Source organism: Calidris pugnax, unplaced genomic scaffold (genome assembly GCF_001431845.1).
Source record: "Calidris pugnax isolate Ruff unplaced genomic scaffold, ASM143184v1 scaffold63, whole genome shotgun sequence".
Taxonomy (NCBI): domain Eukaryota; kingdom Metazoa; phylum Chordata; class Aves; order Charadriiformes; family Scolopacidae; genus Calidris; species Calidris pugnax.
In genome coordinates, this window is record NW_015090852.1 from 826545 (window position 1) to 852011 (window position 25467).

At 42.2% G+C, this 25467-nt stretch overlaps 1 protein-coding gene across 1 annotated transcript in view; it reads left to right on the top strand.

Annotated features, from left to right (window-relative positions):
• Nucleotides 1-1060: 1060 nt before the first annotated feature.
• RASAL2 (RAS protein activator like 2) overlaps nucleotides 1061-25467 on the top strand; it is a 184420-nt gene continuing 160013 nt past the window's right edge. Inside the window, exon 1 of the mRNA XM_014943486.1 lies at nucleotides 1061-1199. Coding sequence (XP_014798972.1) covers nucleotides 1151-1199 — 49 coding nt within the window. The 5' untranslated portion in view covers nucleotides 1061-1150. The remainder of the gene's footprint in view (nucleotides 1200-25467) is intronic.

Genomic DNA, 25467 nt, shown 5'->3' on the forward strand with positions numbered 1-25467 from the left:
AGAACCCTCTCCTCATCTCCAGTCTAAATCTGTTCCCCTCCAGCTTGAAGCCATTGCCCCTCGTCCTGTCACTGCAGGCCTTTCTAAACAGGCTCTCCCCAGCCTTCCTGTAGGCTCCCTTCAGGTACTGGAAGGCTGCTATTAGGTCTCCCCGGAGCCTCCTCTTCTCCAGGCTGAACAACCCCAGCTCCCTCAGCCTGTCCTCGTAGCAGAGGTGCTCCATCCCCCTGATCATCCTTGTGGCCCTCCTCTGGACCCTCTCCATCAGGTCCATGTCCTCCTTCTATTGAGGGCTCCAGACCTGCACACAATACTCCAGGTGAGGTCTCAGTTGACTCCTGCCTAATCCCTGCACACGCACACACACACACTCCTGCCAGGCTCCCCTTGTTCCCAAGAGCTGGTGGCTGGCTTGTGGGGCAGGGCTGGTAGCCCCAGCCTCGTGGTCTGACCCACACATGAGCTAAGCATCCCTTCCCTGCTTCTTCATGGCACCTAACGCTGCAAGGTGCAGCAGTTGGTTCTTGTGGTGCCTCTTCTGGGGCTTGTTTCTGCATCTGCCTCCCCCTTCTTTGCCTTCTGTCCCTGGAAGGACACGAGCACTTCTCAGAGTCTTTCGTCCGGGCACTTGGAAAGCTTTCGGGGACGCTTCGTACTGGAAATCCAGGAGATCTCTCCAGAGGAGGAAGCCGCGTCTCCTGTTTGTCTTGAGTTATTCTGTCACAACAATGGCTTCAGAATTTGCCTAATTTAAAAAGCTAGTTTTAATCTGATGGGAAGATGTTTGTGTATTTAAAATAGTTATTCCTTTCTGGGGCCACTCCCTTCTTTTGTCCTTCTCTGCTGGACTTTTCGGCTTCGCTTAGCTAATATGCAGGGCTTGTTTACAGCAGAGATACTGGAGCATGAAGAAGGAAGTCGGTACGTTTCATACTGATTCGGCTCCAAGCTTCCTGTGCGTGTGCATGCACGTGTGTGTGTGTGTGTGTGTGTGTTTTCAGCCTTGTGCATCCAGCCACTGTGCAGCCTCGGGAGGAAAAGCCAAGGGGCCGGCGGAGACGCAGGGACTAGATGCGGGCGTATTTTTTTTAAACTCTTCCACCTGGTTTGGTCCTGAGCAGGTTTAGACAACGAGGGTAAAAATTCCGGTATGGCAAGCCTGATGAGGAAGGTGCTAGTGCAGACAAAGGCATGGAGTGGTGAGTATGAGAAACATCTTGCCTGATGGGAAAGATAACTGAACAGAAAGTGCTGGTTTAGGCACCTTGGAGGAGAAACCCAGTAACGGGCAGAGAGCTGCTGGGTATTATTGTTGTTGTTTTCATCTTCCATTTCCAGACTACTTGGAAATGCCAAAACCTTTGTCCGTGGAGATGGTTATGCAGAGAAATGTGCTAGTTTTGGGGCATGCTCACTTTTAAAGTCTGTTCCTTTGGCTGCCCCTGGGATCTCTGCCTTAGCTTGGCTAAATAACAGCAGTAGTCTGTAGAAGTAGGATGGCTTTTAAAATCTGGGGGGTTTTGGGGGGAGTGGGGAGTTTGCAGGCATCTCTGGAGCGTATAAACTGTTGTGTCAGCTGTGACTAGCAAAAGGTGGAATTGAGAAGAAAACAATGCTAACAAGCTGTAGGAGAATTTTTTTTATTGCTTTGGTTTTATTCTTTTGATTTGGTGGCAAGTACCTAACTGGATTTCAGCAAGGTGCGCTGGTGTTGCAGTGCTTACAGGAGTTGTCAGCAGCAGCCTTGTGTATTTTGCATTTTAAACTACTCCAGTAGCAACACCAGCCTGTGCCTGGGGTTTTTCATTTAAATTTATGGTGTTTATTCAGCTCTTAATTGTGCAAATTAGAATAATTACGGAGTGTGATTATACGCGTAACCAGTGACTGTTTTTAAGAGGCTGGCTCGCATTTCAGGAATTTATTTTACTAGCCTTGTATCTTTCTGGTGCAAGTGCCCTTTCTTCATGCTGCCGTTCTGCAAAGCAAACATCATAAACTGCCACAGCAGGAAACAATTTTTGCTGTGGCATATCTGAGTGAATCAATCCTTAATAGGGCAGAAGGCTCTTCAATAACTCGGGCTAATTTGGACTGATTTGTTGAGTTATCAGAGACTGAAACAACCCTCCCCAAGATTTTCCCTGCTCTGGGGTTTGGTAGGGACAGGAGGGCACAATTTGAGCTATGGGTGGTAAGGTTTGTGCAAGTGCCAGTTTTGTCCATGTGTGAACTTTGATGAAAGGTTGTTTTTGGAAAATAGGACTTTTGTGTGAGTTACTGGCTGCTGCTAATCTGTCCCAAGGCTGGAACTGAGCCCGTTTTTGTGGAGGGGACAGTTCAGACCCAGATCAAGCAGTGTCCCTTGCATAGAATTTATGGATTGGATGTGCAAAGTATTGCTTTGGCCTTTGGTGGGAAAGAGATCTTGTTGGCAAATGCTGTTCCCTTTTAGCCCAAATTTACCAGTCTCTCTTCGCTTGCTTGGGACTTCTCAGAAACCATGAATTTCTGCCCCTGGGAAAAGCAGAGATTTCACTTGAAACTGAGTAATCTTGATTACATTGTGACAGACCCGGCGTGACACATACCGGAAACTGAAGAGGAGATCTCCCTGATTTCTCTGTAAATAATTTGGGACTTAAGGTAAATTAACTTTACAAAAAGAAAGTGAGTGAAAATAAATAAATAAATAATTGCCTTGCTTCAGAGATAAGGAGACTGGAATGATTCTAACTTGAAATTTCAGTTGAACAGAAGCCGGTCTGAAAATTAACATAGAGGTTTTCTTTTGTAGAGAAGTCAAAGAGATATTGAATTACTACAGCATACCTTTACCTTGCATAGATTTCTTCAGAGGAATCAGTGTTTGAAAGCCCAATTCTTTGCTGAAGGAAACATACCCAGTATGCAAACATGTAATAAGCACTGTCTTAACTTTCAGCATGATTTCAAAATCTCTAGACAGGTTTTTCTTACACTTAAATCTCATTATTTATACTGTGGGGATGTATGTTAAATGCACTTTTTTTTTTAAATACTTGCAGGATTGGGTTTGGGATGCTAGAAGAATGGTATGAAATATGGATGGTGGGAGGGTGACCCCAGTGGAGACATAACCATTGAAAAGCTGTTTGGATATGGTGTATAAATACAAGCACTCATTCAGCCCCATGGAAAGTGTGTGCTTGAAGCCAGTTTGGTTTTTTTTCATTTGGGGCAGCTGCGTGCTGAGACCTCAGTTCTATAATCCCAGTCTACTGCCCAGGTCTTCATACTGGTGCATGGGCAGTGAGTGGTCAGATGGAAAAAGAAATGGCACAGGAAGGAAATGTTATAAGGAAGCATAAAGAACACTTACCATGCTTGTTTTCCTGTGTTTAAAGCGTAGGGAGCAGCAAGAATATAGGTCTTCACCTTATTCTGTGCTATCACGTGGAATTCTGGCAGAAGAAAAGCCTGCAGCAAAATAAGCTGATGAGTATTTGGCTTTACTGTGAGGGTTTGTGTCTGATTATCACCCTTGTTATTTAACTATTCTCATGCCATTAAAAAAAATAATCTTTTCTTTCATTCTTAGGGCCTAGGGAGAGATTTATTTATAGGATATCTGAAAGCGATCTTGGGTTTGTGTGTTCCAAATTTATGTATTTGCTTAGCCACCAAAAACTGGAAGCAGAGATTTCAGGATTAATGAACTAAATGAACAACTGGAAGCAGCTTTCAGAGATTTCAGGATTAATGAACTAAATGAAAAAACATCAGTCTTTATAAGGGACTTCTCAGTGGTCACTTCTGTATAAAAATAGTCATGGGCAGAGGCTATTTCAGCAGCAGTTATGTTCCACTTACTTTGAAACAGTTGGGTTTTTTTTAAATGACCCCTCCTTATAAATATATGTAAGGTTGGTCATGGTAGAGAACTCGTGGACACTTCATGAAGTGGTGGTGAAACTGAACATCCTAAGGTTTCAATCTTTATTTAAAACAAAAAAGGTTATAAACAGTCAAGGTCAAAGTAGGCAAATAGCATTTTGCCATCTTAACAAATGCTATTGTGCTTCTCTCTCCTCTCTCCAGATCCCTGTTACTTTTAAAATGCTGGTCTACAACTGCAGGAGAAAATGCAAACTATTTTTTGGATCTGAGATAAACTGAAATTGGCTTAAACCATGCCCTAGCTGAAGAGGTGCTTCAGTCAACTGAAATTGGCTGTTCTTTAACATCATGATTTGCCTTGTAAAAATATAAAAAGACTAATTGAATCGAAAACTTTAAATGTTAAAGAACAGCAAAGTAGCAAAGACTTAAAAAGAAGGACTTAGCTAAGCAAAATCCTTTATTTTCTAACTATACGTTGCATTTTCTTTTAGTTAGTGTTGGAAATGATATTCATTATTTCAGCTGCATTGCCACAAACTGTCATCTGAAGCTTGTGCAAGGTGATGTTGAAGCTGTTAAATGAAAGTTAAAGTTGTCACATCAAAGTTCTCAAAGAGCAGAAGAGTAACAGCCTTGAAGGTTGCATCATCTTAACATTACTCTCTTTTGCCAGGTAAATAACAGTGGTGTAACGTGAATCTCTGGTACCTCGGAGGATTTTTTTTTTAATTATTTTTTAAGGATGAGGAATATCTTATATCAGGCTGCTGAGGATGATACACTGGGGACTTTTGCAGTAAATGGCTGTGCACGAAATAGTACAGATTTTAAAGGTACTAGCCACTGGCCTGTCATATCAAACCACCACGGCTAAGGGATCTTCAGTATTAATTTAATCACCCGCCTGCAGTGACACTTATGCTGCCAGTTTCAGTGAGCGTGCTATAGAACATATTTACTAACAAAAGCACCTCTCTTAATGAAAATCTTTCAGTACAGATGTTGGAAATATTCTAAGTCTGGTTTGGATTTAGTCATGTTGTATACTTCTATCATGGAGCCATGAGAGTCCTGTCTTCAGAAAGTCTTTTAATGTTCTAAAAGGGGAAAAAAAAAAAAGCATGTTGTATTCTTCTGTCATGGAGCCATGAGAGTCCTGTCTTCAGAAAGTGTTTTAACGTTCTAAAAGGAAAAAAAGGGGAGAAAAATAAATAAATCTGTTTGTAAATAGTGTGGCATCACCTTGTATATTCATTGTTCTTATAAACCTTTTTACTAAGCAAAGAATGCTGTGTGTTATTTCCTCTGCAGACAGATAATTGCACTAGGGAGAGGAAACTGAGCAGTGTAAAGTGCAAAATCTTAAATAGTGTGTATAATTTCCTTTTTCTGTTTACTGGGAACTGAATATATCTTTTATTTTTAATTTTTTGAAATAATGAAAACATTTTATCCACTAAAAAGCAATATTCTCATTAGTAATAAATCACTTAATATTGTCTCTGAAGATACCTTATACTGAAAGTAAACTTTTTCCTGTTCTCAATGTATCTGTAGCTCCTCTTCACTACAAATAACCAAGGGACTGCAACAAGGCTACTTGTGTTGTTCCACAGTCATTTTTTTTGGGTGGAAGTAAATTTGCAGCCCCTCTCTGATGTGATAAATTAGGGTATTTCTTTATTCCTTGAGTACAAGTTATATTCTCTGACAATTCTGCAGACCAGGCTTTCCTTTTTAGATCTGCAATAGATTCAGGCTTAGATTCTTCCACGAGGTGATTAGAAGTTCCACATCGTAGTCATTCCAGCTCCAAAAACTGGAATAATAATACTCTTAGATGTCCTCTCTGTGTTTTTACTTTGAGACTTCAATAGAGAGAGCATTCTCTCAAGGGTGTTTCAGAGCTATACATATTCCTCTCCATCCCATGCTATAGATAGCCTGACTGCTTTGGGACAGGATTTTTTTAGTGATCAGTAGAATTTTTCCAAAATATTGATTCCAAACTCCATTAAGCCATACCAGAGAAAAGCCACCATAATTCTGAATGGGGAAAGTTTTCTAAATGTTTTGTTACTGATGTTAAATTATCTTAATTGATGAACATAATCCATTTTTTGAATATCCCTGTGTTTATTCACCTAAGTTTGCAGAGGGTAGTTGTAATATCAGCTGGGGTATGGAGCTATTTTGCCTTCACTAATCAGCTCTCCACTACTACCGCTATGTAAATAAACACCAATTATTGCTGATGGTGTAAACACTTAAAGCATTCATGTTCACCTGTCAGTGTTTTTTACTATTATCATGATTAAATTTGCAATCCTAAGGGTTGTTATCAGATAAGAGTATGGGAGAAAATTACTTTTGAAAATGACATTTCCAGTCTTAGTAGGGCCTGAGAGGAGATAACAAATTCGATGATAGTTTAGGTAGAAGGAAGAGTGAATTTAAACTTTGAGCTCAGTTAATACTGAAAGTTGCTTTGGGGCTGAAAGTTATAATTAGGATAGTTTGAAAAAGTACAAACATTAATTTCCTGCTTGTGTCTGGATTTTTAAGCTTTAAAAGTCCCTGTATGAATCTTTTGACATTGCCAGTTTCTGGGACAAACACAGGCAGCGGCTAGTTCTTCTCTGAGCTAAATTCAGCTTTTTCCTGAGTAAGTGCTCCAAAATAACTACCCTTGCTAAATTACAGCTTTTCAGCTGTCAGATTTCAAAAGCTGTACATCAATTTTCAAATTTGTATGGCCAGGTAATGGCAGTGTTAGACCTATCTGTGTCAGAAGAAGCTGCAGTGGAATTTCTTTGCTGCTGCTTTACTCCTGGAATCGCTGAAGTTAAGATCTTGAGATAATAAATACATGTTTCTTCCTTCCCTTCCTCTTCCTCTCTGTGTTATGTTTCCCCTCTGATTCCTGGCTAGAAATTTCTGAGCTTTAAATACACATTTATTCCTCCGTTTTCTTTAGTGGGAAATTGTGGTGTGTGTCACTAATCCCATCTGTATTGCTGCATTGTTTTTTCATTCTGCTTAATTTTCCCAGTAGTGTAGTTTGTGGCAATTGGCTTCAGTTATTTTACTAGGAATCCTTGCACATAATTATATTGCATTTAATAATAGAAAAAGAATGCGAGAGTTGTGATTTCTCACCCTCCTCTCCCTCTCCCTCCCCCAGCTTTGGTGGGATTACCCAGAAATTGCAACATTCTGGTTCATTGAGAAATTCCCTTAACTGCCTAATACAAAATTTAGAGGTGTTAATTGTAAAGGAGCTGAAGCTCTCATTTTAATATTCCTCTCATTGCCGACTTTAAAAAGTGTTAAAAGAGAAGATTTAAATTAGTGTTGGAATAGATATTTTTTGAATTGTTAAGTCTATTGAACCATAATTCATTTGATAGTCTAGAGTTGTGATTATAAGAAGGACTTTCAAAAATGGGCTGAAAGCAGAGGTGCAGGTGGGTGAACTCTCCTGTTGACTCCAGTGATATGCCATCGCTTAAAATCCTTATAGATTGGAATGGAATGGATATGGACTATTCAGCTGTGAAAAATACATTGAATACAACAGGAAAGCTTGTGTGATTTAGTCCTCCTATTGGCTGTGCTTGATAGTTGTTACATGGGAAGAGCAGAGAGGAGAGTAAGTGGGGGAAAAAAAACCAAACTGGAAAAAACCCCAGTAGGGTAGAAGAATGAACGTCAGGAATAAACCCAACTTTTTTTCCAGTGACTGTGACAAAAAGATTCTGAATAAGGAATTGATGTGCAATCGTATCTGTATAAATCTTGCACTAGTTCTGGAAAACTTCTTGTAGACTTGAAATCCCACTGTAGACTGAGTTCAGCAACAAGATCAGTGTAAGAGGTATTTGTCTGTTCCCCACCTTCGCTACAGGTTCCTGGGCTGTGCCGCCTTAATCTGTGAAGTTGTAGACCCACAATCACCAAAGAGAGAGGTTTCAAACAGCTCAGAACAACCAAATGCTCCTACAGGATCACATCCCAGCCAGAGCTGCAAGGTACAGCAGCAGCCAGGTGTGAGCAGTGAGGTTGGGATTTGCTTGTACTTCTGCAATTAAGGATGCACGGGCAAATATCAAGTTCATTCTCTCTGGACTTGGTGGTCTGGACCATCCTTCTTCTGTCAAAGCTGATCACTGCAGTTTTGCAAACTTGGTCTCTGCGTACCTGAGCTTCCACCCAAACCTCTAAGACATGCTAAACTGGGTGTACATTCTAAGATTTGAACCTGGTTTGGTGGTTTGGCAGGAAATGTGAATTTTTGTTCACTTGACAAAAAAATCCGCTTAATTTAGGTACACTGAACATTTGCAAAATGGTTGGAATTTGGGAGATCTTATATCCCGTCTCCTGAGTAGACAGTGAATCATCTCTGCTCTGGGAACAGAGCATTCCACCTCTGAGCTGGTTTGGGAACATCTTTCTGGGTATGGAATGTGTAAGCAAGTAAGAAAATACAGAAATGAGGGCTCATGCCTTCCGAGCATGGGAAATAAAGCCCATATCTAACCTTTAGTGACCCAAAAGGGAAAGACAAGGAAACTCAAAAGAAAGCTTGTTAAAATATCTTTTTATATTAAATAGTATATAAGGGTTATTTTAAAAATCAACAATTAAACCTGTCCTCAGTGTGAAAGTGGTGGTGTATTTACGGTAGGGCAGTAAATATCTATAGCATTATCAGCTCTTTTCAAGCTCTTTTCTTTGGTATCAAGGATTTCTTTTTGATCTGTGAGAGTCCAAGTCAAACAGTTGGATGGTGAGATACTCAACTTCCCACAGCAACATTGCCGTCTCTGGTAGATGGTGGCCAAGAAAGCCAACAGCATCCTGGCCTGTATCAGGAACAGCGTGGCGAGTAGGGCCCGAGAGGGGATTGTCCCCCTGTACTCGGCACTGGTGAGGCCTCACCTTGAGTACTGTGTCCAGTTTTGGGCCCCCTACCATAAAAAAGACATTGAGGGGCTGGAGCGGGTCCAGAGAAGGGCGACAAAGATGGGGAGGGGTCTGGAGAATAAGTCTTATGAGGAGAGGCTGAGGGAGCTGGGGTTATTCAGCCTGGAGAAGAGGAGGCTGAGGGGAGACCTTATTGCTCTCTACAACTACCTGAAAGGAGGGTGTAGAGAGGTGGGGGTCGGTCTCTTCTCTCAAGTCACAGGCGACAGGACAAGAGGAAATGGCCTCAAGTTGCGCCAGGGGAGGTTCAGGCTGGATATTAGGAAAAATTTTTTCACTGAAAGGGTTATCAGGCATTGGAATGGGCTGCCCAGGGAGGTGGTTGAGGCACCATCCCTGGAGGTGTTCAAAAGACGGGTTGATGTAGTGCTGGGAGGTATGGTTTAGTGATGATGCTCCTTGTTTGTTGTGCGGGTGTCTATTTTTGTCAGTTGGGTTGACGGTTGGACAAGATGATTTTTAAGGTCCCTTTCAACCTAGAAGATTCTGTGATTCTGTGAATACATCACACTCTGCAAAAGTTCAGTCAAGTTATGGGTGATACAAGCTGAGACCTGAGAATTCTTGCTAATTTAAAAATCAACTATTTCAACAAAGGGTTTTAGAATAATCATCTCAGAGGTCCTAGAAACTAACCTGTCTTGCAGACGTTTCGTTCTGGCTCCCATGCTCATCAGATGTGAGAAGTTCAGAAGTAGGTTTGACAGGTCAATTTAAACACACATTTAAAAAAAAAAAATCCCCCAAACCACAACTTATTAAACTCTTAAGGTGATTTGTTAAGGATTATCTTGAGGATTGTCTTTTCACATTTAATTGCAGCAAATTATATTCCTTGAGGGGTTTATATTTTAAGAAGATAAGCTCTTATTTATCTTTGTTTTATTTTTTCTTCTGTTTCAGTTTATTCCAGAGTAATACTCAGTTTTCTTACAGTCAACAAGACAAAAGAAGGATTTGATATTTCACAGCGTTTCTGAGAGGAGAAATGTGGTTTTGTTTTGATTTCAATTGTCCTCGTGTCCTTACACGTATAGTTATACAAGGAGGTGATTTTTGGCCTCTGTTGCTGGAAATCATGCCAACTGCACGATGGCAAAACCCACGCGACTTCTCCCTGAGTCTCAAAATGGTGTGTTAATCCTGTGCCACCAGCACCTTGTAGAGTGAAGTTATTTGTATCTCATTCTGCGTGGGGATACAGGAGGGCAGGAGCTTTGCACAGCCACTCTGAAGCAGGAGCCCAAGGTATGGGTTGGAAATGAGACTTTTAATTAATTGTGCTCTGCCACCTTTCCTACTTTTTCCATGTCTGGTGTGAACAGAGCTACCTGTATCCTTGTCCCTCTTACCCCCCCCCCCATACAGGGGCGTTGTAGGTGGGGAGAAAGTTGAGCTTTGGGTATTTGTGGTGGGTTTTTTTTCCTATCTTTCCTTTTAACCATTTCTACCCCAAAATTCTGCCAACTGGTTGATGGTAAGAGGAGAGCCTCATTGGCTTCTGCAGGAGGCCTGGCCAGTTAATCTGTGCTTGAGGAAGAGCTTTATTGACTCTTTAATACCTGATCTGGGTTTTCCTAGTTAAAAAAAAAAAAAAAGGATGCAGTAGTACGGCATGAGAAGTTGCACTTTACCCAAACAAATAGTATAACCCCAAGCTCGTGCAGAGTTGACCTGCAGGGCTTTTTCTCCCTGTGAGATCTGACGTTGGCTTCGGCCTGCTCCGTCCTCGCTCGCTGTGAAGTGAGGAGGGAACAGGAAGGGAAGACCTTGTATTCCTCTAATGTGGTGGTGTTGGGAATGCCGAATTGGGAGGATTTCCTGGCCTTTCTTGGTGTTTTTTTTTGGAAAGAAGAGAACAAAACTTGAAGACAAAAAAAAAATCCTTGTTCTGTCTGCCTCTTCCCTTGCCACTCCCCACCGCTTCTGCCTCATGCATCACCAGCCCAGGGTGGAATGTTTCAAGGCTCCTTTTTGAAGATATTTATAAATAGGTTGAGCTCCATATGTTTGTTGTTGGTTTGTTGGTTTGTTTTTTTTTTTCCCCTTTACTGTAAGTCATTGTATTTCTGTGTAATTGATCTGTACATGGCAACTTGCGTCTAGCGAGGGAAGTCACAAATGGGTTTGGTCTGTGCTGTGCCAGCGTGGAGAAAGGAAATAAAAAAAAAAAAAACAGTTTGACAATAACCCTAGTAATGGCAGATGGGGAGAGAAGCTTGTAAAAAAATTACAAGTTTTAACTGTTTTGAAACAATAAGAATAAACATGCTACATAACTGTTACGACCTAAAATAGAGTGGGGAATAGCGGGCACGGATTTCTCTCCTCTAGCCTCAGCCAGCCCTGCAAAATCGAGCTTTACTTTTATAAATATCAGTAGATCAAGAAGGGCAAAGGCAGTTTAAGTCGTGAGTATTTTTAGCAAGAAGGAAATGCACTTCAGTGGTGTTCCTTCCCATATGTTATGGTTATAAATCGTGTTACCTTAGTGTGCTTCAAAACAAGACAAGATTCCAGGTTCAGTGTCCTCAGTTTCCCCCCCGCAAAAGGGATGAATTCTGTTTGTTCTTGTGTGGTTTGGGGAAAGAGGGAATGAGTAGCTGGATGTATGGTGTAGTCAGGAAGATCTGTGGTGGAAAAACATCAGCCACAGCAGGGTTGGGGAGGGGGGGGAATGCCCTGCCATGTCCCATGTAAGAAGATTAGGTTAATACTGCAGCATGGACTTAGCAAAAATTAGAAAGGATAATGCTGCATTAATTCACACAGGTCCCGTTTCTGTAGCGCAATGACAAAACTAGTCAAAACTAGTCTAAAAATATAACCCTGAATAAAAGAACTTTCTCCTCTTTTTTTAATCAGTTCCCTCTCTTCCCCTCGTTTCCTGCTTGGGCACCCGAAGTTGGAAACCTAGAGCGGTTTTGAATGGGATTTTTTTTCTTCCCCCTCTCCATGCCTTTATTTAAAAAAAATAATAATAATAAAAAATTTTAAAAAAATCAAAAAAGTCCCTATTTCTGTAGCTGTGACTCAGTCCTGCGGTGCCTATCTGCCTTGTGTCAGGCGTGGGGCTGGCTGGGGGAAGCAGAGCACGCACATACCCAAACCCTGATGCAAGCTTTGAAATTGCACCAAGTGCACTCGGAGCATCAAATGTGCCGGATCACGCTGCGTTTCCAGTAACAGCCAGAGCTCTCTTGGCTCCGAGTGGGGAAAGTGGTCATGCAGCCTGAAAAGGGGAGAGAGGCCAAATTGCACATTCATTTGGATAATTAGGTAAACAGTAAATATGAGAAGCCTGTCTCCTACTCCAAACTCCATTGTTTTTTCCTAAAAGTTTATATTTAGATTTGGCAGCCAGATTTATCACAATAATTGGGTGCATTGTTTAAACAAGGTCACTGATGTGTGTGCATGTTTATCTCTGCTTAACTGGATTGCTTATTTGAAGTAGAAATACCTCCAAAAATATTATGCAGACCTCTTGATAACTTGCGTCCTCGACTCCTGAGGCACATGGTCTTTATTAGAAAATAAACGCAATTATATTTCAGTTTTGCAGCTGGAAGTCCCAAGGGATTTCTACATAAAACTGTGGAGATTTGATTACATCCTGATTTTATGTCTTACTGGTATATGAGTGTTTCATATGTGTAAAAACCTTTTTATAAGGCAGAGATTATAATAAGTTACTAAGTGAAGCCATATGAGTGCCATCCCATCTATTGGAATTGGAATACACATGTTCGTTAATTTAGTCTAGCTTTGATGGTTGTTTATGTATTTATAAAACCCAGCATGGCTTTGTGTTTTATATTTAGAGGGAATACTTTTGGCTTGTTGGCAGGTTGGTTTGAAACTTCAAGATGCAATTTCAAAGTCAGACTTTATTGTTCACAGCAGTTCTGCGGTGCTCGGTGAGGATGGAGCTAGGTGGTCAAGGTGAAAATACCAAATAACAGCTTATTTTCTCTTTTGCTGATGAATTGAGTAAACACGAAGGCCTTGAGGAGGAGTGTTTTAATCAAGCAACGTTTTTGACAATAGTTGCACATCAAGAGAGGGTGGGACAAAAGTTATCTTTACTGAGACTGCTGCCACTATGACCTTGGTCACAGCTGGATATTGGCATGTCATTTCACAGGGCTGGCAGTAATTTGTTTTGTGGACTATTAGTGGCTTCTTTGTGAAAGCTATTTCCTTTGTAGGTTTGATGGCTGTGATAGTAGCACCCTAAAGAGGCTTGTACAGAACTATCTGGAGGTTTAAATAAAAAGCATTTAAGAAATCTCAACTGGAGAGGATTTTGCTCTAGGCAAGAGCGTGCAGTTCAGGGTTTTTTGTTTCATTTTTCTTTTCCTGGTCCTTTTAATCCTTTTGGTTAAAATTTCCATTTTTGCGATGGAAATATTTGAGTATATTTATTTTTTTAAAAAGCTTTCCGAACAGCGGCTGCCCACTGGAAGTGCCACTTGTGCAGATTTACAAATGGCACTTTGCATGCTCAATTTGGAAAGAGCTGACCTCAGAAATAGGCGGTTCTGTCATCTGGTAAGTCAGTGGTGACACCTAACGAAACAAAACCAAAGTCATTTTGGAACCTGAAAGCGAAGTAGTCTCTGGTACAGTAATAATGTAAAAGACACAAAAGAAATGAAGTGTGTGTGCTGCGGGCATGGCTCGCTGTGTGTTCAGGGACTGGACTTCAGCCTCCCTGCCCAGCTGACACAGGCAGCAGGCCTCAGAAGGACAGCTTTAGAGGCTGTGGACCCTGCCTGGGATGCAATGGCTCGTAGTTTGTGCAAATCCTTTTTACAATGTCCGGTTCTTGTTCTGTCTTGTAAGTGAGGAGGTGTGTCCATGTGTCACAAATTTGTTCCCTAAATGGTCTCTGAAAAAGAAATAATAAGAAATTATCTTCCTTTCCTCTCCCCTTCCCTCCTTCCTCTCTCTTCAAAGGCTGAAATTATTCTGTATCTTTCTCTTTTTGGGAGAGCCACTTGGGTACATGTTACCATCAGACACATTTTAATATTAACTTTTAAGGGGTTTCATTTAAATTCTCAGTTCAGGCTCGGTGTAAGGATGTACAGGTTCATCTCTGAGATCACGTGGCGTTATCACAAGCCGTGCCCTACCCTGGACATCCTTAATCATTCTTTAAACTACAAACGTGGAGATAGACTTAGTCAAAGAGGATGTGCTCCTTCCTTTTCCCCCAGACTTGTGCTGTTTTGGTGCCTGCAGGTCACCTTGCTTCATCTTTTGGCTCTGCACGCTGCTGCCAGTTGTGAAATCTCCTCCAGCCCTGGCGCCGGGCTCGCAGCTGTCTCAGCCTGGCAGACGGCACCTTTTCATTTCAGCGCTTCATCACTGTCCCTGTCTTCTGGCTTTTGCACTCATTCAAAACTGCTCCCGACAGACAACCTGTGGAGAAAGAACTCTTCTGGTTAGAAGGTCATTTAAATTTAATAACTGCTCTTTTCCCCCCCCCCCCGCCTTCATCTCTTTTTTTCTTCTCTTTTGGTTGTTTCTTTTACTACTTTCTCCTTGGGGTTACAGTTACATAAAAAATAAAGGCTGGAAAGTTTGAATAGATGCACCTGCTACTTGGGCATAGTTACCAAGACCATTTTTGAGATGTGTATCTGTTAACATACCTATGACTATTTTTCCTCTCTTAGTAATGTTTAAGCTGCCATTGGCTTAATGCATGCAGGGATCACATCTAGCAATAAAACTGTTCTGCTTGTAAACCTCTGCTGTAAGGTTGCAGGAATTATGCTTCCCCCCCAAAAAAAAAGAGTCCAAACCACTTCAATTGGAAAAGGAGTGGGGTGATGGAAAGGTAATTTTGTCTGGTGAAAAACAACATCATTAAAAACCTAAATCGGTAGCTTGGGTGTGGTATTTCGGGTTGGTACCCAGCCCAATCTGTAATCCTGAAGAAATGGATGTCAGAGTGGTGATAAGCCCTTCTTTATTAATAGGGCTGAAGGACGGTCTTGTAAAAGTTGTCAGTGAGGTAGGTCAGCGCGCTTGTCTTTCTGCAGGGGCTGAAGTTGGTGATATGTGGCTCCAGAGGGTTTCCTCTCAGCTTGAGCTCCCTGTATGTGTCAGTGGCTTCACATCTCGGCACGGTGACAACCTCACGGTGGGGTGTGACACTTTGGGGCTGAGGGCTTCCCTGCTTTACAGAAACCCGTAAATCTCGACGAATTTCCGAGGCGAGTGCTGCCACTCACCACAAATGGCTCTTTTTACTGTTAGGACTTTCCGGGCTACAGAGTGTTTACCTCCAGGTTATACATTTGTTTATTTGCACCGGTGGGTGTTTCTGAAAGCCGTGGCTGGCTCGGGGTGGCGTTGCTCACAGCGGTGTGTGTGGGCTGGCTTAGCCGCTGCGCCCGCTTGGCTAGCTGCTACACGTAGGGTTTTATGGCCCTTGAAACTTGGCATGAGCTGTGTTTTGCCAACAACAACAACGTCGACAACAACAACAAAAGATTGCTAGTGAAATTAAAATCTGGCGTCGCTGTTCGACAGGTTTATTTGCCATGCATTGAAATGGGATTTTTCTTGCTAACTTTTCCTGGCATCCACCCAAAACCCAGCATCTCATAAATTTCTATTATCTCGCTCTGCTCTGCTCGGTTGACAGGGCTGTAGCAGCTTCTCATGCAGATCACGGGAACAGCACGGAAGAAATGTAGCCAGGAGACTCTCAGGTGGGGAATTCATATCAGCAGAGAAAGTCTAGAAGAAGAATTCGAGGGCAGAAATCTCGAGCGGTTGTTCAGTACCTGCCTCCAGATATTAGGCCACCGCCAAGTAGACCTGTGTCAGTCTGCATCACTGCAGCTTTGGCTCTAGTGAAAGGTGAAGGGCTTAGAAATGCAGGGCAATGGCTGGCACAGAAACTTCACATCATGAATCGTAGAATTGCCTAGGTTGGAAGGGATCTTTCAGATCATCTAGTCCAACCGTCAACCTAACACCGACAAAACCACCACTAAAGCATATCTCTAAGCACTATGTCTACCTATCAAATACCGCCGGGAATGGTGACTCAACCACTTCCCCAGGCAGACTTGGAAGGGATCCTTCAAATCATCTAGTCCAACCATCAACCTAACACCAACAAAGCCACCACTAAAGCATATCTCTAAGCACAATGCCTACCTATCAAATACCGCCAGGAATGGTGACTCAACCACTTCCCCAGGCAGCCCGTTCCAATGTTTAATAACCCTTTCAGTGTAAAACTTTTTCCTAATATCCAATCTAAACTTCCCCCGGTACAACCTGAGGCCATTTCCTCTCGTCCTGTCGCCTGTGACTTGAGAAAAGAGACCAACCCCCACCTCTCTACACCCTCCTTTCAGGCAGTTGTAGAGAGCAAGGTCTCCCCTCAGCCTCCTCTTCTCCAGGTGGAACACCCCCAGCTCCCTCAGCCTCTCCTCATAAGACTTACTCTCCAGACCCCTCACCAGCTTTGTTGCCCTTCTCTGGACCCGCTCCAGCACCTCAATGTCTTTTTTGTGGTAAGGGGCCCAAAACTGGACACAGCACTTGAGGTGAGGCCTCACCAGTGCCCAGTACAGGGGGATGATCACCTCTCGGGTCTTACCACACTGTTCCTGATACAGGCCAGGATGCTTTTGGCCTTCTTGGCCACCTGGGCACACTGCGTCTCATGTTCAGTCCAATTGACCAACATCCCCAGGTCCTTTTCTACTGGGCAGCAGCTCTCCAGCCACTCTGCCCGAGGCTGTGGCCCTGCATGGGGTTGGTGTGACCCAAGTGCAGGGCCCAGCACTTGGCCTGGCGCTGCAGGGGATTGTTGTGACCCAAGTGCAGGGCCCAGCACTTGGCTTTGTTGAACCTTGTCCCATTGGCCTTGGCCCATCGATCCAGCCTGTCCAGATCCCTCTGTAGGGCCTTTCTACCCTCCAGCAGGTCCACAGTCCCACCTCATTTGGTGTCATCTGCAAACTGACTGAGGGTGCACTTGATCCCCTCATCCAGATCATTGATAAAGATATTGAAGAGAACTGGCCCCAATACTGAGCCCTGGAGAACACCACCTGTGACTGGCCACTGACTGGATTTAACTCCATTCACCACCACTCTCTGGGCCCGGCATCCAGTCAGTTTTTAACCCAGCAGAGAGTACTCCCGCCCAAGCCACGGGCAGCCAGTTTCTCCAGGAGAACGCTGTGGAAAACCGTATCAAAGGCCTTACTAAAGTCCAGGTAAACAACATCCACAGCCTTTCCCTCATCCACCAAGTGGGTCACTTCATCACAGAGGAGGTAAAAATGAGGTGCTCTGAGGCATTTACATGTGCTGGTATCACCATTTAGCTTGTTCATAGATGCATTTCCTTCTCAGCATAGTGATAGTGAAAATAGCATACTTTGTGGATTTATCTGGGACAGGTGAGCTTTCTGTGTGGTCACTGATATGCGTTGCCAGCTCAAAACTTGTCAGAAAAACGTGAGGCAGCTTTTGCTCTCGGGAACTCTAATCTGGGCTCAGTAAATTATCTGTGTCCCCACCATGCCGATTCCAAACAGAGGAGGTAAAAATGAGGTGCTCTGAGGCATTTACATGTGCTGGTATCACCATTTAGCTTGTTCATAGATGCATTTTGTTCTCAGCATAGTGATAGTGAAAATAGCATACTTTGTGGATTTATCTGGGACAGGTGAGCTTTCTGTGTGGTCACTGATATGCGTTGCCAGCTCAAAACTTGTCAGAAAAACGTGAGGCAGCTTTTGCTCTCGGGAACTCTAATCTGGGCTCAGTAAATTATCTGTGTCCCCACCATGCCGATTCCAAACTCCAGCCAGCCTTGCTCTTCCAGTTACTCTAATCCCAAACACAACAGTTTTTAAGGTGCTATTTCATTTGTCCTCTGCATTACCTCGTGCACTAAATATTAAGTAGTCGAGTAAGTCAGGTGCACTGGTCTGCGCTGAGCCGAGGAGAAGTGATATCCACCTGCAGGAAATGTTGCAGGGGGAAACAGATGCATCTTGGCGATAGGAGATGGGAAGGGGATGTTAGGTCATTAATTACTTAGCCTTACATAAACAAAACTTCATATTTTGAAAAGTCTCTAATTTAAAGGGAAGGAAAAATCTTTCATCTTCTGTGCTGTTTAGCTACATGTCAAGTTGGGTCAATTGGAAGACTTTTGTGATGGTTTCTGCTTTATATATTGATTACTGCTCCATCAGCTGTTCCACTGCAGTGGGTGTTGGGCAGGTTTTAAAGGCAAAAGGAGCTAAGGGGAGGTAGACTGCAAAATCAAGGATCCCTGCCTGACTGCACCCCTTCTGGTTTCTCTGGGGAGGATGCAGGGTGCAGTTTGTTCTACTTTTCTACGTGTTAAAGAACTCATAGGATAGCTGGTAGTGGGACACTTAATCTGGGATCTTCTCGGAAGTAGTGTTTTCTTATCCTGCTGTCTTTGTGATTTAGAAGGGAGGGCTTGGTTGAAAACCCAAGTGTGGTGAATAAACGTTCAGGATTTGTCATGGGTTTTGGTAGTTATGTGGGTTTGGCGTTTTTTTAACTCTCTTCTCTTTCCTCCTTACTCCTCTGTGTCTTGCCAAATGTTTTAAAAAATGAGAAGATAGTAAGTTTGTGCTTGGTCCAAAACTAATTTAAAATGGAGTAATTCAGTCATGGGAGGTTTCAATTCATCTTTTTCTCAATATAAGCTATACTGAAGATAAACTAAAAAATTTGTAGTGCCTTTACTCAAGCACTAGACAGCTTTCAGGGAGCGACTGAGCATTAAACATTAATTTTTATCATCAGAGACAGGTTCTCCCCCCAGCTGCTTGGCAATGATGCATTTCTTTTTTTGTGACATTTTTTTTTTTCCTTTTTTGTAATTTTAATTGGCTGGTAGTATTTAATAAACAGCAGATACTCTTGAAGAATTTCTGTAGCTCCATGCATTAGAGCTGGGTAGTTTTTTTGCAAAGCCAAATGGTGGAGAGCGGACTGCCCACGCAGGAGGCCGTTGCCAATCATATGCTCAGTGAAAAATGTAATGCTGCTTGTGTACATTTTCTGTGAAATGTTGTTATAAAGTTAAGAAAGATTGTTTTCCCAATATAATCCTGAAGCTGAAATACAGTTTTATTCCAACATGGCAAATCTGCATTTTGTGCATAAATTACTTAAATATCGAGGAGTATTGAAATATCTGCTGTTAAACATGTCAAATTGGATGATTAAATGACTGAATTGTTAGGAAGAAAATAGTAATTTTCTGAAAAAGCTAAATGAATGATTTGGCACAAAGGACTGCAAACATTACCAAAAAAAACTTCTTCTGAGTAAGATTTGCTAGCGGAGGATCACGTTTTTTATGCAGTAGATATTAAAAACAGGAGGTATAAGTGAAAATATTCCAGGTTTTCTCATGTTAACTGACAAGCTCCTTTCTTCCACTGAAATTATTTTACCTGCTGACAGCTGAGTGGGTGGCTCTGTACGGTTAGGGATCTCGCATAACCAATATGTTAGCAGTCACTGCTGATAAGTTGATTTCTTTATGATAGTGAGACCACATAAAATGCTTCCCAAGGTGAACTGCTGATCTGAAAGGGCCTGGGTTTTCACATAAGTAACCGGATTGCAGATCAAGGAGGAAGTTCTGCTACATGAATTACTTTCTTGCATGTTATATATACACAAGAAATGCTGGAGCCAAGGGAGACAGATTTTAACTCGATGAGTTAACAGAGGTTTTGTTTGGATATCATCTTTGCTATTGATGATGTGTATAAGAAGGAGAGAAGCCAGTTTGACTCAAAACCCAGAGTAAAACTTTTGAGCTAGCAATTTAAAAGAATTGTCTTATTTGTAGACTAAGCAAACTTGTGTATCAGTGATTTTTATGTCAATAAACATGCAAGCCTTGTATACCGTTTTTAGAAGCACTTTGAGAAAGACCATTTTACCCTCTGTAGGGTACACTGTGAAATCTCAGCTAAGTGAAGGCAGCTGGATAACTGTTTTCTTTGATCACAAAGTGCATTCGTCTGAGCAGTGGTAACATGAAATCAAAAGTGAAATCAAAAGTCAGAAGTAAAGACCCTTCTGAACATTATTCAAACTTAAACTAAACTGTGACTTTGATGTTCCTGGGCTCCATGTTGAGTGCTTATTGAAGCCTGACTTTTTCTGCGTTGTTAATTCTGTACAGAGCTGTGGTCCAACCCCTGGCCACACCAATAAAAATATTTTTAAGCAGAAGTTAACCCATAACTGGTTTTACATGTTGCTTCATGCTGTAACTTGATACATAGCTAATTTTTCTGTGCGTTCCCATGCTGAAATGGGTGGTCTGTGGAAGTCAGTGACTGATGGCACACAAGCGTTAGTGAGAAGGAGATGAAATGATCTTTCCGTACAGTCAGTCCCCAGGATGGTGGTGAAAAAGAGAACGAGGATGAGAGCAGTCCTGGTGATCGTATCTGTCCTCGTGCTAAGACCAGTGTCTCGCCTAAAGATTCATTCTGTCCAGAGTGCTGTTGTGCTAAATCCCTGCCTCAGAATAACGTTGATGAAGCTGGTGTCATATTCTCGGAGTTGAGTCATTGCTGTTGGTCATACCAAGCCCTCTGATGCGGCAGATAAGTGCTTTCAAAATGCTGTTTCAAAACGTGGTTTGTATGAGTGCTTAGCTTGGTCATTGTTTCAACAGGAGTTAGAAAGCGTGCTAGAAATCTGCAGCCAGCAAATCCTGGGAGGACTTCAGCTACTGCACTGTCTGTCTCTGCCTTCTGTCCTCTCTTGCCCTTCTCAGCTCCAAAACCAAATGTGGATGTGCTAGCGGAAACTTGTACAGGCAAGACTTGCAGAACTGACCAGAAACCTATCTCACATTCTCAGTTTTCTCTGCTGATTATGGCTTGTGCCATTAGAGTGAACCACATCGTCGTCTCTCATATTTATTTATACTTATTTCTGAAGTTCCATAAAGCCTACTTGACCAGCCTGACTAATTGAAAGCATTTGTTCAAAGCACTGCTGCCACATTAGTAATAAAAGGCTCAAGAAGGAAAACAAAGACCTGTTCCTGAAAGGGGTGGGTGATCTAGTAACAGCAGACCCCATTAAAGGTGAGGTCCTCAATGCTGTGTTTGCCTCAGCCTTCAGAAACAAGGACTCTCAGGCCTCTGTGCTTGGTGAAAGGGATCAAGAAGGAAAAAGCCCACCAGTAGTGGATGAAGGTCAAGTCAGGAATTACTTGAGAAGAGTTCAACCCATGGAAGTCTGTGGGACCAGACGGCTGCACCAAAGGGTGATCAGCAACCCCTGCAGTCAAGAAACAGAAGACAGCAAACTTTTTCCTGGTGAATTCTGTAATTTTCACAAAGGGAGCACTTGTACCTCTGCCCGCGTTCACTGCTCTTCATGCCTCCTTGAGGACATCTTTGCTGTGGATGGAAATTGTAGCAGAGTTCTTGTTTAGATACGTTTTGTCATTTAAGACTCGTGCTCTGAGCATCATGACTTCCTGCAGAGCACAGGAGTCAGCATCATGAGTTTTCATGCAGAATTTGCATTGCAATGTTCTTGGGTCTGAGGTTATTTGTTGCAACTTCTTGAAGATGGCCAACTTCAGATAGTCACTTCTGTTGCTTCTCATTGAAGAATGTAACTTGCTACTGAATCAGGAAATTATTTCTCTGATGAGGATCTTCGGGTGACTCCGTCCCTGTTCTAGGGAGCAGTGATACCCTTTTCCATATATACACACAAGTAAGGAAGTTTTTGCATCTGCAACTGTCAGGAGTGTACTCTGGCTGACGATTGCAGCCTCAATTGAAGGCAAGATCCCATAGTGGGTCAGTTAAGCTTTATTGGTCTGCCAGACCAGATTATCATTTTATTTAACCAGAGAAGTAGTTTTCATTGTCGCTTGATTGCCAAGGGTCTGTCAGCATTTCCATTATAAACCCCCTATTTTCAGGGATTTGAGTAGACTTGAGATTTAAGTGTCCTGGTCTAAAACTTGGCAAGCATGATCTGAGTTCACCAGCAGATATTTTCTTTATGAGATTTTTAAAATAGTCAGCTGTTTCTTAAATTGTAGAGAAGGCAAGGGTTGTTTTTTTTTTTCCCTCTTGGTTAAACAGATAGGACTATTTTTTCCATTTTGCTTATTCCAACTAGATTTATAAAAATAAAACCCTATTCTGTTATTTAAAAGAAAAGGGGGGGAGGAAAATCTGCATGCTGTCCTGCTCTGTTTGCCAGAGGATAATGCCTCGAAACCTTCCCTTTGCTTTGGTCTATGTTTGGTGAAGTCCCACCCACCCTCTCTGTCCCTTTTCTCCTCCCCTTTACTTATTTCCCTTTGGTGTATTTACACTGTCACTAGATTAAGTTGCAGTGTTTCTTCTCCTTACTCTGTTTCTCCCTTTTGTCTTCCTTCTGCGGCTTCCAGCTCTTGATTCTGATGAATCTGCCTGTTTTACCTCTCTCTAAAGGCTAATCTGAGGTATTCTTAAGTGATAGAACATACCTCTGGTAAATATAAACTCTAGGAATCATCTTCGGTTTGTATGCTACTTTATACTTAATTATATATATATAGTTACATACTTTACTACTTAATTGAAGAACAGAATATGCATGGCTGAATGGAGTATTGTGATTTTTTAGCATTTTTCTGAGACTTTATTGTGCCTCTAGAGTGAAGGATTTTTGCATTCTTTTTTTTTTTTTTTACCCAAATCTTTAATGTAGACTGAAAAAAGTGAAGTGTGATTGGTGCAAAACACCACTGTGGGTTTTCATGGCTGGGCTCTTTTAGTCATTTCCTGAAAGCTCAGTGCAGAAATGCGACAGCGCAGGAAGCGAGAACAAGCAGAGCGAGGTTTAATGCGCCGTTAGAAGTCGTCTTGGCTATAGGTGAGGGGACGTCCTCCTTGCTGAGATGTAGAAATACCTGGTTCCTGGGATTGATGCTCAAGATCTTCAGAAAGAACCTCTGCTGTCTTGCAGTTCACAGCGGTGAACAACAGTCACTGGGGCTTTAAAATGGTGAGTGAGGAACTACAGCTCTATGACTGTTGAGCAACGAGGAATTTAAGTTAAGAGCCAAAGTTCAAAGGGTGGAAAATGAGTGCTTTCAAAAAGCATTGTAGTCTCTCTCCCAGGACCTTCAGAAGATCATTGTCGGAACAAGATGCTGGCACTGCCGCCTTGAAGGACTACCATTGGTACCACCAAATGAAAAGCAAGAAGATGATTAAACAAATGAGTTCCGACCCAGGGAAACCTATTGGAGCATACAGGTGGCAGACACATCCCCGGCTTCCCTGGAGGATAAGCAAAAGAGAGGGCTCGTGCAGCCTGAAAGGGGAATGCAGTGATCCAAGTCTTGCCAAAAGTTCTGCAAGCATGGATGCTACCGGTGCTGATGGTCTCCATGAAGACCCGACGGAGGCGCTTTTCCAGGCAAGGTCTAGACCGTTCCGGGTTCCCTTCAACCGCTCTCTCTCTGAACCCGTGCCGCACGTTGGAAACAGGAATGCAAAGCCCTTTCTGCAATCTGTGCGTTCGGTGGACTCTGACCAGCAAGGCTATTTCATCCGGGGGATTTTCTCCTCTCTCTCAAGTGGCCTTTCAAAGATAATGAGTCGGAAAGGAGAGCCTAGCAGTGAGTCAGTAAACGAAGGGAAGAGAGATGATAATCAGATTGATTCAAGTACAGGTAATGAACTCATTTTGCTTTTGTTTGTGTAGCAGTTTGTGTTAGTGTGACATTCTTTGATACGTAAAATAGTTTTTTAAATAGCCTTTTAATTCATTTTATTAACAAGACATTGGTGATACCGATATTCTATCTTAAATTTTAAAAAGGCAACTTGTTTGTGTAGCAGGTGAGTATTAGTGTGACATTCTTTGAGACGTAAAATAGTTGTTTAAATTGCTTTTTAACTTCATTTTATTAACAAGACACTGGTGATTCTGATATTCTATCTTAAATTTTAAAAAGGCAACTGAAAAAGGGCCTTTCCTGATGAGGAAGTGGCGTGAGATGTTTTGGCATGTGCTTAATAACTTGGGAGGTCCCTCTAAAACAAGCATCATGTGGTGGAAGTGGTAGCATTTCGCTCTCAGATGCACAGTGTGTGTGGTGTATAAAGTCCTGCGAGCACAGTAGCCTCTGCAGCGTTGCAGTGTCCTGATTGAGATATCAAGCCTGCTACTGTAAATGAAGGAGTAGGGAGAGAAAGAAATAAAGCTGTCTTTTGAACAGTGTTCAAGCCAGTGGAACGGATCTAGTTCCTCATACCAGATTCACTGTTTTGTAACCAACCAGCCAAGTTGATGTCTGCTCACTGGGAGATGCCAAGGACAGCGGTGTTGCAAATGTTTAGCCAGCTGGGATTGAGGTCAGCAAGATGCCAGTCCAAGATTTCATTTAAATCTGCCCTGTTCATAACACCACTTATAAAGCAGAAAACCAAAAAAAAAAAAAAAAAAAGGCTCATAACACCACCACTCATAAAGCAGAAAAACAAAACAAAAAAAAGAGGGGAAAGGGGACAAATTTGCCTTGTGTTCTCTCGGTCTCTCCTTTAACTCTAGTGGGCTACCCAGCCTGAAACAAGTAACTGTTGAGGCTTAGAAAAAAACCCAAAGTTTGAATTTGTAATAAACCTTCCTTCTCTGTAAAACCTCAGCACTTTTCCAGAGTCCTCCAGATTATTGCATTAAAAGCAAAAAATAAACCTTCCCTCTCTGCAAAACCTCAGCACTTTCCAGAGTCCTCCAGATTATTGCATTAAAAGCCTGATAACATCTGGATCCAGTTGAGACTGCTGGACAAGCCATCAGTATTCAAAAAAACCTTAGCTTACTAGTAGTAGTGAAAAAAGAATATAATCAGTCTTTCAGTAACAGTGGGATGTCTCTTATGGGCTTATGTTTGCTGCTGGAAGCAGTCACATTGCTTTAAAACAAAAAGGAGTGGTCAAAAAGAAGAAATAAGGAGGACTATATCTGTTCAAACCCAGTTACATACATCACTGATTTGTGTTTCTCCAAGACCTTTCTCAACTGCAATTTGGCTTGATGATACTTGTGAAGTTGCATGGAATACATGGAAAAAAAACCCAAGAAGTAATAGAACTATTACTTTTTTTTTTTTTTCCTTCTGCTGAAGGCTTCTTATTAAGGGGTTGGTTGGTTTTGGTTGTTTCTGGCCTCTCTAGTCATTCACATGAGAAACAAAGATTTCTAATGCAGGCTTCCAACTGTGAAGACCTCCTCTCCTGGGAGACTGAAATCCTATTGCAGACTGTTTGGGACACTTTTTTTCTGTTTGGTCTCTTCTGCCCACCAATATGCATCAGCAAGCTATATTGGGATTCTATGTGATGAAGCATTTTGGATTAAAATCTTGCAATATATGAAGGGCAGAGCATGCTGTAGTTCCTCTTTTTCTTCTGTTCTGGTGCACTTGGATACTGAATGGTTCTCTCATAACACGTGAGTGTTGTCGGTCAACAGGTTATTGGGATGCTTTGCTTCTAGCAGCGTGAAAAG